Source organism: Neodiprion virginianus, chromosome 2, assembly GCF_021901495.1.
Source record: "Neodiprion virginianus isolate iyNeoVirg1 chromosome 2, iyNeoVirg1.1, whole genome shotgun sequence".
Lineage (NCBI taxonomy): Eukaryota > Metazoa > Arthropoda > Insecta > Hymenoptera > Diprionidae > Neodiprion > Neodiprion virginianus.
The window spans coordinates 34,086,100-34,103,080 of record NC_060878.1 but is presented as its reverse complement, the minus strand read 5'-3'; the positions used below and the strand labels follow the sequence as shown (position 1 = coordinate 34,103,080).

Below are 16,981 nucleotides of genomic sequence, written 5' to 3'. Positions count from 1 at the left end.
TCGTAATTCGTAGACGTCAAAGGGGCACCGAAACGAGTGAAAACGAAACTGACGCTCGCTCGTTTTCTAAAGAGAATCCTCTGGTCGATTTCGACGTTGATGCGTAAACTCCAAATATCGAAGTCTACGTATCTTAAAAGCGAAAGAGGGCTTAATAGCCCTATTCTACACGCAATTCCGAACAAAAACACTTAGTTACATTCTCATTAGACGCATAAATAAATAAATGGCATGAATTCTAGAAATTTACCACTGCGATTTTGTAGAATTCAAGCCTTTTCTTTGTTTCTGCGTCAAACGAAAGTGCGTTGGAGTATTTTTGTTCAGAATTGCTTACAGAACGAGGCTGTCGAGCCGTTGGTTGCTGCGTTTGAGAAGATACGCGGACTTCGATATTTTGAGGTACATACGTCAGCGTTGAAATCGACCAAGGCACCCCTTAAGGATTAAGGAGGAGGTCGCGGCCGAGTCGGCGCGGAGGTGCCGCGTCAAAGAGCCGGGCGCAGGGGGCGCCACAGCATGCGAGAGGGCGGTGGATGGTCGTATAGCAGTTTCAAATCTAAACAACTCATCGTAATAAAGCGAGACTTTGTTGATAATAAAAGTAGGTGTATGCGCGGACGTGTTTGTTTGACTTCCCGTCGTCTCTGATGTCTGGCGCAGGGTTACCCGTCGGTTTTATCGTTGCCCGGTCGACGACGCGGCTCCGCACCCGCGAACTCGTATCGACGGAATACCCTGCCGGGTTCCGGGACACCCCGAGTTCTCCCTCCCTTATACGACTTACGGGAAACGCCGTCTGTTTTCCACGAGATTTCCACCGGGTCCCAGGAACCCGTTAAGATAATAGAATTTCATCTATTTTGGGTACGTACTTCTCGACGAGGCGTCGCGTCGCTCCGATGCTGATCGTTTTATACTTTGCCGTTCAGCGTTACCTCGAACGACATCGTCAAAGTTGCTGACGTTTATTACATATTTATTTAAGAATGGAAATTGTTACAGGTTCAACGATAGAAATTAGATTCTGGTATATTTGAAAAACACCAAATTCAAACAAATCGTTCCCGCTTCTCCCAACTATCGGAACCACCATCAGGGGATAAGGGACATACTTTTATACTCAAAATTCCATCACTCTACCAGCAGCTCATGCATCGTCTTATTTCATCTGCAGGTATTTACAGTCCTTAGCAACCCTGAACGGTGCAACAACTTTTCCCGAGCAGCGTTGGCGTCGTACATTTTGCTCGATACGTCAGTATTGAACCCCGACACACCCTGTACAAGACACGTGAACCATGAGATTTCATGAACAGTTTGTATATAGCGGGGCGAATTCGGGACACAATTAAATCCGAAGCACAAGTCATCCCGGTGAGGATTTGTGAGAGAGAGAAAAAAAAAAGAATAAGAAGAACAACGGCCAGAGCAAAACGCAGCCAGAATTTCTGACGGGGGCGTCAAGGTATCACCTGGCTCGACCATCTATCACTCCCAAAAAGGACTTCGAGGGAGGTTGATAATTTGTCCGCGTCACGAAACGCAAGGGTTGCATCGGCGGCAACAGCAGTACCGAACTATAAACGCCCGGTCCCCCATGCTCCCCAACCTCGATGCTACACACCGTGGAAAATACAGTCTTGTTACGGAACGGACATATATCTCTGTCCATCTATTAACTCCTTGTTCGAAGATATTAAACATTTTTTTCGTGAAGGGTCGACGCTCGTAATGCACACCCGTTACTTGGCGGAATGATCTCTCGAACGCGACTCGGTTTAGGGGAGAAACAGCGGGAAGGGTTGACAACGCTCCCCGTGTGATGTGCAACGATTTTCGTTGAACAAAACTTGGCCTACTTAGCGAAATGGTACCCTTCCAAGAATTGAGCTTTCGGTTACTTAATACCCTAATTTTTTATAAACGTCAATTTTGTTTCTGAATTTATTACGATGTCCAATCGGTGTTATTGCTCAACAAATGTTCCGGGAATTTTAAGGGAAAAGCTGTTCTTTCTTTGGCGGTTATGGCTGCAAACTTTCAACCAATAAAACTGACCCTAATATTCAATCACGGAGGCTGACAGATCGGAGATCCTCAAGTTCTGACTGCAGTACCTGACCTAACTGTAACGTCATTATGCACTATTCGCCCAGTATGCCGCAAATTCGAAAGTAAAAGTTTCTAAAATTTTACTACCCCAAACTGCCGTGTCCTCGAAAATGTCCTCGGGCGCGAAAATAGGGTATACGGTCCGCTCCGTTAAGGTCGTAAAGTACAGTTTTTCCGACGAAGTAAGAGCCCCTCGTCGCATCCCAAAGATATTTTTCACTTTCGGATCTACAGTCCTGCTGCGAGAAGAACGTGTATAACACTAAGATGTAAAAGCATTTGCGCTGTGACTGACACGAAGTTTGTGTGAAAATAAGCTAAGCGAAATTCCAGTGAAGATATATTCAATTCTGGCGAATCAAAATTAAAATATCATTTTAAAAACTATCAAGTTCGTAGGCACGTACATACGTAAGAAAGAATGAAAGAAGAGAAAACTTATAATTTTAGAAATTGCCCCGGAAGATTTGGTTCCCAGAGATCACGAAACTTGTATTTCTGGAGAAGAAGTACGAGTTTTTGTCGACTGACGACAGAAGGCTGCTAACACGCAATTACGGGGTGTTTTAATTCCCTAATTTTTTCGTTTTAATCAACGCCCCGTTGCCTTATTGTGCGAGGCAACCATTGTCTTTGCCACACGCCGTGCTTTTGTCCCGTTTGCCATTGAATGACCCTTTTATCGCTTATAATCAGCTGTTACGTTCCTTTCAATTAAAAACTTAAATGGCAAAACTAACACACGCCCCCACGAGTCACTCGTACGCTTTGAACCCTTCAACCCTTCGACAATTTCAAAAAAACATTCGGCAGTTTAAACTGATATGTAAATAACGATGCTTACACCCATCTTCGTGATGTTATCCTTTCTGGCTAAACATTCTTGACAAATAGTTGATGGACGTCAAATAAATCATCCGAAAATCTCGCCGATACCAACATCCGGTGAACAAACGGACTTCACAGTAACTGCGGAATAATTTGCATAGGTAATTTTGTCAATTTTGCAGATATCGGTTTGTGGAAGCTGTAACGCTTCTCTCTCGCCGTCCTCCGTCTTCCTTTCCACAGCTTCCGGCTGAATAATCCTCTGAGAAAGAATAGACGTTTTACGCCCTTGGGCAACTGGGGCCCGAATACGGGGCCAGAACCCCCGCGATTCCTTGCAAGTTAAGAGTCCGAGGGTGGCAGACCGATCGTCCCGACGCTCCGACGTCTCGACGCCCCGACGCGCGCCACGCCGGAAGTCACCACCCATTTATTAGCCCGATTGTTTGCTCAGGCTGACCCTCGAGGACCTCAACCTTGCTGGGTATCCAAGGCGAATGACGAGGAGGTCCTTCCTTCCAGGCGTCGAGAACGGTAAGAATCGCAGATGTTTATTTTCACGCGTTACATAGAAACTCGTATAGCCGTCGGGTAAACAATTCATTTTCACATTTTCACGAATCAGGAACCGAATTGTTGGTGAGCTATCTTGTATATATTCTAGGTTTGCTACGGAGGACTGCGCGCCTGTCAGCGATCCTTAAAATGCAGATTCGTCAAGGTAGTCGGATTGTCAATGCAGTTTCAATTTATCGGTTGCTTATGTACCAATGTCCGTTCAAGAATAAAACTTACAAATGGAAATTAAACTGTCTACCTGCAGATGGACAGACGGAACATTTTCGGAAAGTTCGAAATTTATAATGGACAATTTTTGATCTTATTCAGTTGAGTTTAGTCTTTCTCCGTTGTCCGTAGTAAATCAATTTAACGAGTTATACTTGTGCATGATCTACCTCATCTGTGGTGCGATCGTTTTAGATCGTGTCTTGTGTACATACACGTTTAAAATGAAATGCAAATTTCTTTCTGAGAATAAAAAACCACTACGCTAAGACATGATATTTAACCAACGACAATGGAAAATGAAATTGCATTCAGGGCATCGTGAAAAATGTTACGTGGAAAGAAATATTGTAAGAAATGTATTGTTAGACAGATTACATGGCAATGCAAGCAACGATATAGTTTCTTTTCCCTTTTCAGTTTTCTATTATTTCCCTCCTATACCTTTTACCTTTATCTTCGGCTTGGTACTTTACCTGCGATCATCCTCAAACGTAGGGATATATTTCAATTACACGGTTACTTTACTGTGAGCAATAGCAATTCGTTCACCTGGATCTTCAACTGTGCATACCGTTCCAAGTGAAACTTATTGTATCCAAACTAAACGTTGCATGAATGCCATGAGTTATGCACAGCTTGCACCATTTGTTTCCAAGAGTGTGTTAGGTACTCAAAACAGGATAAGCTCTGACAAAAAGAAAGAAAAATTTCGTCTCAAATATATTCCTCTTCAGTCTTACTGATTTGAATAATAAATATTCGATATCCGAGGCCCCGATGATACGACCAGCTCGGGAGAAGCACAAACCACACATTTCTTCTAAAAGTATCGATTTAAGACGCGTATAATTCGATATCAATCGAGTAACTTAAAACCCTGGGCACACGCAAGGTCTCTCGTATCTACCGGTTATAGGTACTATTACCCGAGGAAACGTAGCATAGGATACACATAATACACGCGTGTGTACGTCTGTGTGCGTGCGTCCATACAATATCTGCGGTAAATCTGTATTTATGTTACAGGCACTCGTTGTCGTATACAGACATGATAATATGTGCGAAAACTAACATTTGATTGTGAAAATGCAACCCATTCGATCGTAGTCGTACTCTTCGTAGGAAATAACAATGTAATATAATTACTACTCACGCATTTTCACTGCCAATTTCAAGTTCAGACCTTAACAAACCTCAGACGTCACGCGTACCACAACTTCCAATTCTTGAGCAACGGATCAAACTGCAAAAAATCAGGTTTGACTGGCTGAAAACGAATTTAGAAAACAAGTCGTAGTTAGTTTAATCGTATCATGTATGAGATATACGGCAGCTGGATCTCGGCCAGGTTTTGGGTAGCTGTCAAGTACATAACAGAAACGTCGAATGTCAGACATCGAAGCCCATCTGGTGCTGGTTGGCAGTGTGAGCCAAGTGGCCGAGTGGCAAGTGGGCAACGCAATGAACCCAATGGGCACGGCATCGTCGTCGGAGGCCGACGTGCTCCAGAGTCCAATTTCGGACGGAGGGTTGCGTGAGCCGAGGAATTATCCTGTTTCCTGTAGCGTCTTCGGGCTAAGGATCAACCGATATGCTCCTCTCCGTACAACGTGGACCTCGTGCCTCGTACCTACCTACCTTTGCCCGAAGCCATGCACACTTCTCCGAACGTTGAACGTCGAACGGCAGGTAAAAAGTGCATTACGTACTCGTTACGCGTCGTCGAAAGCATGATATTTACTCGTTGTGAGTACAACTTCGGTCGTTCCAGTGTTACGCAGTCTGTCTAATTACTATCATCGAACGTTGGCTCACACGTCGTTGAGATAACGAACTGCATTGCACCGAGTGCTGACTAACCAGTAAACATAGGCTGTTGCAGGTTCAGGATATTGAACACCGTTTGGCCCTGTGAAAAAAACAGCTGGTAATAAGTATGATCGACAATTGTACAATATATGTTCAACGCCTTTACCAGTTGTTATTCAATGAAGATCCTACGAATGGCGATGACTCGCAAGGAAAATTTCTTTATCTACCTAATACGTATTTTCCATAATTTCCAATTTTATGATAATTTTGTAAATAATTACCACGACTGTAGGTATGGGGAAATATTCGTGGTATCGTGAATCGGTCTCAAAATTTATTATAGCTTCTCACAAAATTGTGCTAAATATTGCGCCTTCCAGGTGGCGAGGTATAATTCGAGTCGAGTTAAACTACGCCGCGTCGTATGCATCGGAATTTTAGAATGAGACGCGTTTTTGTAGCTGGTCTCGGTTGTTTTTTCAAGCAAGAGGCTTGCGTGTGGCTGATTTTTGCTTAAAGCGGTATAGAAGCAAACGGCAGTAGCCGCCTTCGTGACCGGAAGTACGCAAGCCGCAAGCCGCAGTCGAAATGTAGGAAAACCGGCAGTGTAAAAGAGAACCAGAACCTTACCGTGTAAACGTGCTCAAGCTGCTGTTTCATTAAAAATTATCAGCTATTGCGTCACAAGCTTGAACCTTGAATTGTTACCAGTATTAAATAGGCATTCAACTGAGACTAATAATTATACGATACTTTCTTTCTGTTCGTAAGTATTTTAATCTGCATAAATAACACTGTATTTTACCGTCTGGAGTATCACGTCTCTATAGTACATCGATCCCTGTGTTCTCAGCTACTGTGCGCAAAATCATTGATTGTACTCTCATCTGTAGGTATAACACAGAGAAACCGAGTAGATCTCTGGCCAACAATTCTTCAAGCATCTGCACCTTTCTGATTCACTCGTTTCTTCGTCAACTACCATCTTTTCCCGACGACTCTTGATCTTAACCAATGCCACGACTAGTTCTTTCCATTTCCGATCGTTCGTAACTTCTGTTTCGAATAACGTAAAAGAAACAACGTTACAGTGGTTCTTATCGTCTGAATAAACTACGCAACTTATCCATACGCAATTTATTATGTATCACTCGTGTAGCATAATTGCGTGAATTTTGGTAAAGGAAATCGTATCGATCGTGTAAAAATCTGGAGCTAGGATAGGGTGCGGGAAATATGTCTACACATACATGTCACGCATACGTACGAATGGACGGATTTCGCGCGTTCTATTTTATGCATGAACTTTGACCCTCGCCCTTCTCTCCTGCGCTAAAAAGAGCGACCCCTAAATCTAGATAGTAACGCGATACACATTTGCCGCGAGTACCTATACTCACGCGTAGACATCCGCTCGCACAGGGTGCATCCTGCGTCCTGCGTCACGCAGCCCAACGTTGCGCAAAAAGCGCCCTCCGCGCGCCGCTTCGACCCTCCATTAGCCAATCAGGGGTCGAGCACGCCCCGTGACGTCACTCAACCCTCGGCACTGCGCGCGTACCGTAATTAGCCAATCCCGTTGCCGCTTGCGATTTCTTCGTCGAGGGTGAGCCGCCGGGTGAGCCCAGCGCGTAACATGCCTTCTACCCGATCGTGATATCGTGCCGCATTCGAGGCAAGGCATTATTAGCCAATGGCGGGGAGTCCTCGAGGAAGGCGGTGACGTCATTCAATACGACTACGCGCGGTATGGAATTGCGTATGGAACTGGGTATGCATAGTGCATGTGACAGACGTTCATCCCCCAATTTGCATGACAAGAGACTGCAGAATTTCGTTACTCTCGAACGGCATGGCGGTCTTAGTTTGAACAAGTTTTCGATTACGTTAACTGGTACCGATGGATGATCTCTTTTGAAAACTTATCATGGCATTTAAGGTTGTTGGTTTAGTGATTGAGAAGTTGAGGTGACGGTTAACGGAAACAAATGTATATCACAGTTTAAGCCTAATCTCCGTTTCACTACCTATTCGAAATTCCTCTGCTCGCAACCACCAATGTTGGATGAAATGAAATTTAAAACGCTCACATATGGTATACCTACACGTCGAAAAGTGGATCGTCGAATCACCGTAGAGGTTGTGTATGGAAGCTAATTCCCACGCAAGCATATTACCTCAACTTGACTCGAGCAGCCCTCAGAAACTCGCGATGTTATCTCAAACTATATATTATATTACTCACATGAGTGAAGAAAGCCTGAGATTTCCGATTTCCTCGAATTTATATGACGGGATTACATTAAATACCATCTTCTGTGGTCACTTCTCATGTGACGTCCGTCTTAAGATTGCAAGATATCGAGGAGTGAGTGTAGATGTGGGGATGGTGAGAATGGCACATGTCATAAGACCTCCTCTCCTCTCCCGCTTTGCAACTGAAATTAAAAAAACATATGAACAATTTTGTCATACGAGGTTGAGAAACTTCTGTCTTGGAGTGATCTTTGATACCCGTATTGGCGTTCACGCAGCAACACTGACGCAGTAGTTGCTACGAAACGCGTGTACATCCGTGTGAGAGTTGAGAGGTAAAGTACACAAACTTATAGACCCGGCTGAAAGGAGGGATCCAAAAGAGGATGTCTTAAGATGTCAAGATAGGCGATCTGCGAGATGAATACAGGCAATAATGGAGGATGATACAGGATCAGGCGTTTTCAAATTCGTATCAACAAAGGAAGGTACACAAGTGGGTGAAGAAAACGTTGCTTACTTGGGATATCGTTTTCGCCCGATGTTCGACTACAACGCGCAAACCTCTCCGTTCTCTCTAGCTGCAGTGCATACGTATAGAGTCGTGTTTATTCGTATGTGAAGGAATTATATTCCGGTAATCCGCTTAACGGTCATGGAAAACGATGCCATGTCGTTGTCGGCGTTATTGTGCCAGGCTTTTTGTGAGAAAACAGCATTTTCGACGCTTGAGGTGACGACAAGAAGAGGCTTAACTTGTCTACGTCACAACACTCGTACATCCGAAAACAGCTAGGAGCCCTGCGTTGCAGACTTTCGCGTGACGCTGCAAAATAAATACTCAGTTTCTTCACCATCAAATTTCCTCCACGAAACGCGTTAGACGTTCGATTATTCAACAAAACCGAACCGAACACACCCGTCGGAAAAATTCATGTTGAATAATTGTCGCGGTTTTCTCATCATTTTTTGTTTCAATGATCCGTCGTGATCAACGCGTCAACGGAACTTTCAACGTATTTTATAACGTGAGGTACGGCGGGGCAGGGGGGAGGGGGAGGGAAGGTTAAAGCACCGTACAGCCATTTTTCCGCTTGAAAAATAAGAGAATACATGGTGGTACAAGCTGCAGCGATGTAGGGAAATGAAATACGTCTGCACGGTAGACATACCAGCTTGGTACTGCGTGCTGTATGAATACATAATCCTACGGCAAACAACCGCCACGCGGCAAACCTACTTAACCCATTTAAATCCGTCGCGATACGTTTCACGGATTATACAGAGGCTTGTGAATATTTGCTCGATATTTCACGCCTACCAAAGGATTGAGATTGATGTCTCCATTAACTACCAGACGCTCGGAACTCCCGTGCGAAATTCTCGCAAAAAAGCCGTTCGTCCGAGTTCCATGATCTCCGTGCATTGTATAATTTGATCAGCTATTTTCGAAATCATATTCTACGTATCTGTGATGGCTTCATCGAAATTTTAAGGAAAACTTTTGCGATGAAAAACCGTACCGAGGGATTAGTTGTACACGTGTACGCTTAGTCTCGTTTGCTTCGTCCACTTTTCGAATTTCCAGTACGTAATATCGTCCGAAATCACCCCTGCAGCATGTAATAAGGCTGATGTATAAAAAAACCTTCTATCGATATGAAAGGCTTGCACGCGTCGTGCGCGACGATGTCAACACTGATATAGTATACAGATACCTACGCCCTTTTACGTCGAATGAGTCACTCTTTGTAGGATAAAAATACGGATGATGGATGATGAGTGATTGAATCGATAGCGCTTTTTCTGCATTTACGATATAACAAATGTATATTATGCAATTATGATGAAACCGCAATGAGTTATCGGCATATTGGTTTATCTATTTTTTTTTCATTCACGAACCGATTCATATTTATGTACCTAGAGTTTTTTAAATTAATGAAATCTAGTCGTTTCGGTTTTCAGACACCCCTGCATATTCGATTTCGTTAAGTACCTACATAAACTCGATATTACGGCCAATTAACCGGCGAGAAGGTATCAGCGTACGATGTTCCTACAGCATACAGACGTTTCAATTTAAAATACATATTTTACAATAAAATTGCAACCGCAACACGTTTTACACAAGGCAACGGAAGGCAAACCGCAGCCACGTACAGCCTCCAACATTCGGAACGCAAGCTGTAAAATATTGCGTATTACATGTTTATGAAAGTATAAGAAGCCATACCGGAGGTAAAAACCCAGAGGTTGTTTTCAAGAAAAGTCTGCATCCGTGCCAGAAAAGGATACCCACGGTCTAAATTAATTTTAAGACAATGCGCGTATACCTCCCCCAATCCTTTTTTTCGAGATAGAGTAAGACGGAGACGGGTATAGAGAGAATGGACCAAAATTACAGACCGGAAGCCCGGTAATTTGGCGGCTGCGGTGTCGATTATCGATGCTCGATCACTGCAGGTGATCGTAGAAAATCGGGCTATTCGAAGACCCGTGGACCGTGATCTTCACGGGTCACGCACGGAATTGCGTTTGTGCATTAAAGCGTGGCGAGTAAAACAGAGAGTGGAAAAAAAAAACAGAAAAAAACTGTGAAAAGCCCAAAATTCACTTTTTGCACGTCACTGGGTGAGGGAAAAAGTTTAATAAAACGAAACATCTTGTAATTTTATAGTTTCTTTCACGAATTTCTAAACGATTTGTTTTCGCCTGGCAAAAAATATTTCCACAGTTTGAAGTGCAGCGAACATACGTGCGATAGGTATGCATTTTCGATTAACTGACTACCGGATTAAAATGTTAGAAGCATCTTTAATGTTCCAAAAATTACTCTCCATTCTTCTACTCTCTTGATAAAAAAAAAAACATGTGTTTTATTTCGAAGTAAAAAGTATGGTTCAACACAATTATTATATTTTTGATATCGTATAGGTGTAAATGTTTTTTTATAACAATCGTAAAGTGAAGTCCTCCCATACGTATATATGTATATGTGTACATTTGTATAACATATAATATACATATATATATAGATCAACAGAATAAAATTAATAAAAAATACGCAAACTTATCACAATTAGGATTGGGAATAAAAATGTATTGATCACTCATAAGTAAAACAATATTGTTTTCACCGTAACGTATAAGGTATTGATTATATCGTTATGCATTACAGTTATACCTAACAATAAGATGTATATGACACGAAATCTAAAGTAAAATTAATTAATTCATCAGAACGCAGGTTATTTCTCTTAAAATCAGGGCAAAAGTTCGTAAAACTAATTGCAAAAGGGAACAAAAGATTAGCGGACAAAAACAAAAACCTTATACGTCTATATGTTATAAAATTGGCAAGCTCGTTATGACTATTGTTAGGAAAAGACGTGTCAAGTTGATTATCTCGAAAAAGGCACAGCGTTTTCACGATTATTGTTTTTCTATCCAAGGCTATTGTACACAGGTATACATTATTATACATTATTAGTATAAAAAAGGAAAAAAAGAAAAGACAAATCATTTGATTGTATTCTCAGTTACATACGCGAATTAAATTATCTCCTAAATCATTTATTAATTTACATCTAGCTCTATAACGGCTACAGTTTGTTGTATTTAGTCTTATATGGATTACACGTTATATCCGATGTGCTTGAGGAAAACGGTGAGTTATGACTATACGCGCGGATAGTATTTATGTATATTTATAACAATAAAAATTACGTAAAAGCGAACGAAATAATCAGATTTGAGATCGATTATAAATCCACGTGTCCAAAGAAGGTTTAATAAAATGAACTGTAATCATTGATTTTCCGTACAAGCATACATGGACGCAAGTATATGTTACGTGTAATATATTACGTGTAAGTATATGCAGCACTTACATTATCGTTCACTTAGAATTCTCAATTTTCCAGTCATATACTTGTACACCGTACAAAAAAAAATAATTTACTGGTTCGTCATACGCGTACACATTGTGGTTGAAATCGAATCATTTGCTCAATCATGACACCTAATTTCACAATGTTTTACGAGACTCGGAACAAATACTTATTTTAGAAAGAGTGTGAGAATTGATACAATTTTAACTCTGTACAGGTTTCTCCACGTGAGAACAATACGATCTACATACCTCACATGTCATATTGACACGGCTGTAGAATAAAATGTAGCATTAACTTCGCAAAAACTGTATCTTTTCAAGTGATATATCCCAAATTTTTAACAGGAAACGGAAAACGATGCATTGACAATTACATTGAATAAATACCGACTTCCGATTGAAATACAATTCTGCAAATTCTTCGGAAAAAATGTATGTAAATGTATGATTCAACGAACATTTAGTCAAAATGCATCGACGTTGCACCTAAAAAAATCGATCTCATTTAATCACGTAGAACATCTGGGATTGAATATACTTGAATTTCTATCACTAAGATTTTCAAAAATCGACAGTCATTACCTTACTAAAATACATCGGACGGATCTGACTAAATCTTTTCTTGTCTTTTGTATCTCCACGTAAGTTATTTCTCTCTGTCTTATAGTGTAAGAAGAAGAATTGATCAAGACATTCCGCAACTTATATGGCATTTACAAAATACCGATTAAAAAGCGTATGCATACGATCGATCACTGCTCGCTTACACTCTCGCGAATTGTCAAATTTTCTCAATATTTTCCACGTCTTAATTTCCTTAAGGCGTGTCATATTTTTCTTGGACCAGGTCCCTCGGACGTTTCGATAGGTTGAAAGATATTGCACGTGCATATACTTTTGTAGGACAAATATTAACGAACGTTTGTAGTCTTGTTATTTTTCTTAATTTGGTCTACTGTATTACCGTCGTATTTTTCTTGGAATAATTCACTCGGAATACAAGTCTATAAACGTTTAAGTACTTTTTCGCAATTTTCACGGGAAGAAAAGTATTTATCACGGTTGGAAATAATTCGCTAACATGGACCCATGCAGATAATTATCGAACTGTTATTTGTGTGCGGGTGAAAATGAAAAATCCTCACCGGAATTACAAGTAGAACTTTACGGTTATACCAATTTCTTTTTGTTCGCATGATAATCTCAGGATTACGACATTACACACATCAGAGATTTAATTTTAGACTTGGTTCGGGCTGAGTATAAGTAATAAAAGAATCGAAATGCAACGGTCGAGTGCTGAGTCGCGTGTCAACGCTGAATTCTGATAATGCCTGAATGCGAATGGCGTACAAACGTGATATGCGAAAATTGAATTACAAAAAGGAAAGACGATGGTTCAGTGCAGGCATTCGGTAATATTGATACGATACAAGCAATTTTTTTTATATCTATACAAAAATTACAACAGGCAACAAAGCTTTAAGGGAGTATACATCGATAAGAGTGAACAGGAACTTTTCTGCTGAGCAATAACGCAGCAAAACATGAAAAAACTGAAAATTAGATTCACAAATCAGCACAAGAAATATGAAATAATTTAACCTCCGATCAAAGAAAACAGATAAATAAATAATGACTCTGTCACACGCAAACAGGAATACGACAGAAAATAGCGCAGAACGCTGGAACTCGTCATGGCCGAATTCTCGTTTCTCTTATAACATTTACCAGGCGTGCAAAATTTGTTTATTCAACGATTCGTTTTTCTATATTACATTAATTAGCTGTTTCGTGTGAAATACTGTATAATCATTAAAAATACATACACGAATGCACTGCTCGTTTTTGCAAAAATACAATTTCTTAAACTAAAACGTCTCCCTATCTACAATATTTATGTTAATGGTATGATATTAATGATAATTACTTAATCAATGAATTAATGACGTTAATCACGTCGACGTTATTTATCAATCACCAAAAACGTGACATTAGTTTAGGTATATCAATGAGTGACACACCCCTACCTTTTAAGTCCGCAAGACATACAGTTAGGGTTATAGACTTGGTTGTTCTGAAATGACCGGAATATCCAGTTAAAATATTATTTTTATAAAACCGACTGAATTTCTTAACATTACCGAAATCCCCATCTAGACCGACAAGGTGTGTAAATAAATATTTTCATTTAATTCAATATTTATCAACATGGTGAGTTTCGATAAAAAAAATACACAAGATCACGGGTTTTAATCTCGTCGACAAATTTAATTTCTCGGGAAATTACTTACTTTCAGGAAATAATAATGGAATCCCATTTTGTTTCATGAACTCCCAACGATTTGTGATATGAAAATTCGTTAGAAGAAAATCGGCAAAAAGCTGAAACAAATCTTTTTTCGAAGTAAAACTTATCCCCGAGTAAAGATTTTTTTCACGGAAACTCGTCAAGTTATTGAATTCTAAATACGTTAAGTTTAATCACTACAGTCACCCTGCGCATGCGATGATAATTTGTACGAGTTTTATTATTTCTTTTTTCTTTTGTTTGCGAAAGATATTATATGGCGTTCATGCAAATTTTCACAGGGACATTATTCTAAATCGTAATAAAATCACTCTACCTCTAAAGTTTGAAATGATTTTAAAAATTGATACAAACTATGATCGTATGTCTAACGACATCAAATCGAATTTCGCCCCTAACTACCGACCACAATGTTTTTCCTAAACGACGTACTGGCAAATTTTCAATAAGAAAAAAAAAGTGCTCACTCAACAAGCAGTCATTTGGTCAAGTTTAATTAATAGTACGTTTATTTGAAGCTTTGAAAGTTTCAGCCAGCAAGAAAAAGTAAGAAAAATGAACCGTCGAAGTTGAACGTTCAGGATTTTATACATTTTATTAAATCCATTTTTATGGCTCTTGATATACTTAAAACATGGAAAAGCGGGGTGAAAACAGGAATTTTGCATAAAATTTGTATTATGCAAAATTTTTTTTCTCGACACATTATATTGTCAGGCTACAATGCTTGTGGGTTAAAAATTGTATAAATATATTTAAAAATCACCTCGACTTGGAAGATTTTCATGCTGTCCGAAAATCATTTCGATCAGAAGCTTCAACATGCATAAATTCAAATAAGCTCGATCTTTGAATATTATTCTGGTTAGGTTACAACAGAAATAAATGTAGAAGACGTAAAATTTTAAATCCCTGTAACCATATGCAATAAAAAATAATTTTTTTAAAATTATATAAGTATAAGACCAATTATCATTTCCATCACTTTACCCCGCCGCCCTTATTACAGTCGGAAATTCACTTAACCATTAATTGTACGCATAATTATATCGGTCCTCAATCTGCAACGGTGTGACGTCACCGAGTATTTCGAGGCCAACATTTTTTTTTTAAGTAAATATCCCATACGCCTTGTCGATTATCACTTGATCATCTATTATTAAATTATTATTAAATCCACAGTACATACTGGAAGTAACAGTTTTCTCTTCATTCTTCTTCAACTATTATCAATTCCTTTTTGTATTCAAATTGGTGCTATTCGTTTATTCACTCACTAGTATTAAGCACATGATCACAATCGGCATCGTTCGAACACTGAAATTTCATTTTTATTACCTCAATTTCACTGAAACAATATAATGATTATGAGAAAATGTTTCTCTTCACGTTTAATAAAAGATTGCACATTGTCGTTGGCCGAAAATTTTTCAATAATTGACAATACACAAAATTTCAATTCACTCAAGAGCCTGCATCATGTTACTTAGCTCTCGAAATGTCGCGCCAATTTTTCCAGGCATATTTTGCTTTGTAAGTAGAAACGATCTCACCGACATTAATTTCTCGTAACAGGACACGCACTTGTGGTACCTGCAGGATAAATACATTCAACGATTATAATTACTCTGCATCCGCGTGTTATAAAACTTCTAACACTTGATTCTTCACTTTATCATTAGACCTACCTTTCTTCGCGGGAAACGTCGACACCGATCGTATGTAACGGAGCTTGGACGTTTGACTTGATTACAGGTGAAAAATTACGAAGTATTAACCTGAGAGCCGTGCAGCCCACTGATACGTACCTAAAATCATGAAAACAACGGGAAAAAAAAAATTACAAATTTTATCCGAAGTAATACCTACTATGCGGCAGAACCAAAAATAGCTGACTTTTTAGACTTTGTAAAAAAAAAAATATAAATTGGACATAAACTGTTTGTGGGTATAAAAAATTGATCACCGGAACAACCTTGAATTCGAATACTTTTCGATTGAAAAAGTAACAAATTTTTATACTGCCTTTTATTTTTCGAATCCCACACCCCGTAACGAACCAAAGTAAAGCACAAAGGATCGCGTGCGTTATATATAAAAGGGATCATAAAATGAAAATGTATTCTACAGATGAATCGAGACTGTGAGTTACACAGGAGCGCCTCGACTTAACGCCCCGTCGATATTCCGCATCATCCGACATTTATAACCCTTTCGATTCGCCACGGCGATTCCCCGGTACATTTGGCGCTTCTATCAAGCCAGACACCCGCCCATTCTTTGCCCTAGTCGAAATGTCCAGAACTAGTTAACCCTTTCTTGTACCGTATAAGGCGTGACGAATTTTTGGGCGCGCAGCCTCTGCACGCACCAGTTTTCAAACTGCATCCAGATCGAACAATTTGCCACCGTACGTTAAATTTATGTCATTGCGCGCACGTATAAATCTCCGTGTAATATTTGTTCTACGCCGAAAATTTCCCACAACGAACGTGGATTTGTCCAATAAGAAGAAAAAATAAACTTATAAGAAAACAATGCACGTTTCTTCATCGATATATCGTATACAAGTCGACGTGTCATTAGACAAGTGGTGTACCTATGGGTTATTTTTAAATGACACGTAAATCGGGAGCCGTTCCTCCACAATGTATGCATTATACATAGAGTTGTAGGTATAAAATAGGTATAAGCATCACACACCCCACGTGTGTGACATCTCTATGTATACCAATGCGACACAGTTCAGGACACCCCTTTTCTCGATGAATACATTAGGCGAGATCGGAATTCGTTCTTTTTTTTCTCACACTGCATGTTCCGAGGCGTGTCAAACAACGCGGTAGATCTAAATACCATAAAATCATTGAATCGTCACGCAACACTCCACCGCCTCGGATAATCGTCTTTATGCATACAACACGTCGCGTAGATAGTTAGTATATAAGTAGGTATACGGTTACTTCAGATTTTCT

The 16,981-nt window shown here is 39.9% G+C and overlaps 1 protein-coding gene across 7 annotated transcripts in view; it reads right to left on the bottom strand.

Moving 5' to 3' along the window:
* LOC124296977 (katanin p80 WD40 repeat-containing subunit B1) overlaps window positions 1-16,981 on the bottom strand; it is a 41,764-nt gene that overhangs the window by 13,027 nt on the left and 11,756 nt on the right. For 2 of the 7 annotated variants that reach the window (XM_046747483.1, XM_046747482.1), the window contains 2 exons: window positions 15,695-15,814; window positions 12,929-15,599 (listed from right to left, as the gene is read on the bottom strand). In XM_046747483.1, the coding sequence (XP_046603439.1) occupies window positions 15,467-15,599; window positions 15,695-15,814 (253 nt within the window). In that variant the 3' untranslated portion in view covers window positions 12,929-15,466. Of the gene's footprint in view, window positions 1-4,885; window positions 5,642-6,349; window positions 6,601-7,789; window positions 7,983-8,320; window positions 8,627-12,928; window positions 15,600-15,694; window positions 15,815-16,981 lie in introns of those variants that run through there. The other 5 variants (XR_006906488.1, XR_006906489.1, XR_006906491.1 and 2 more) reach the window with 5 other exon arrangements.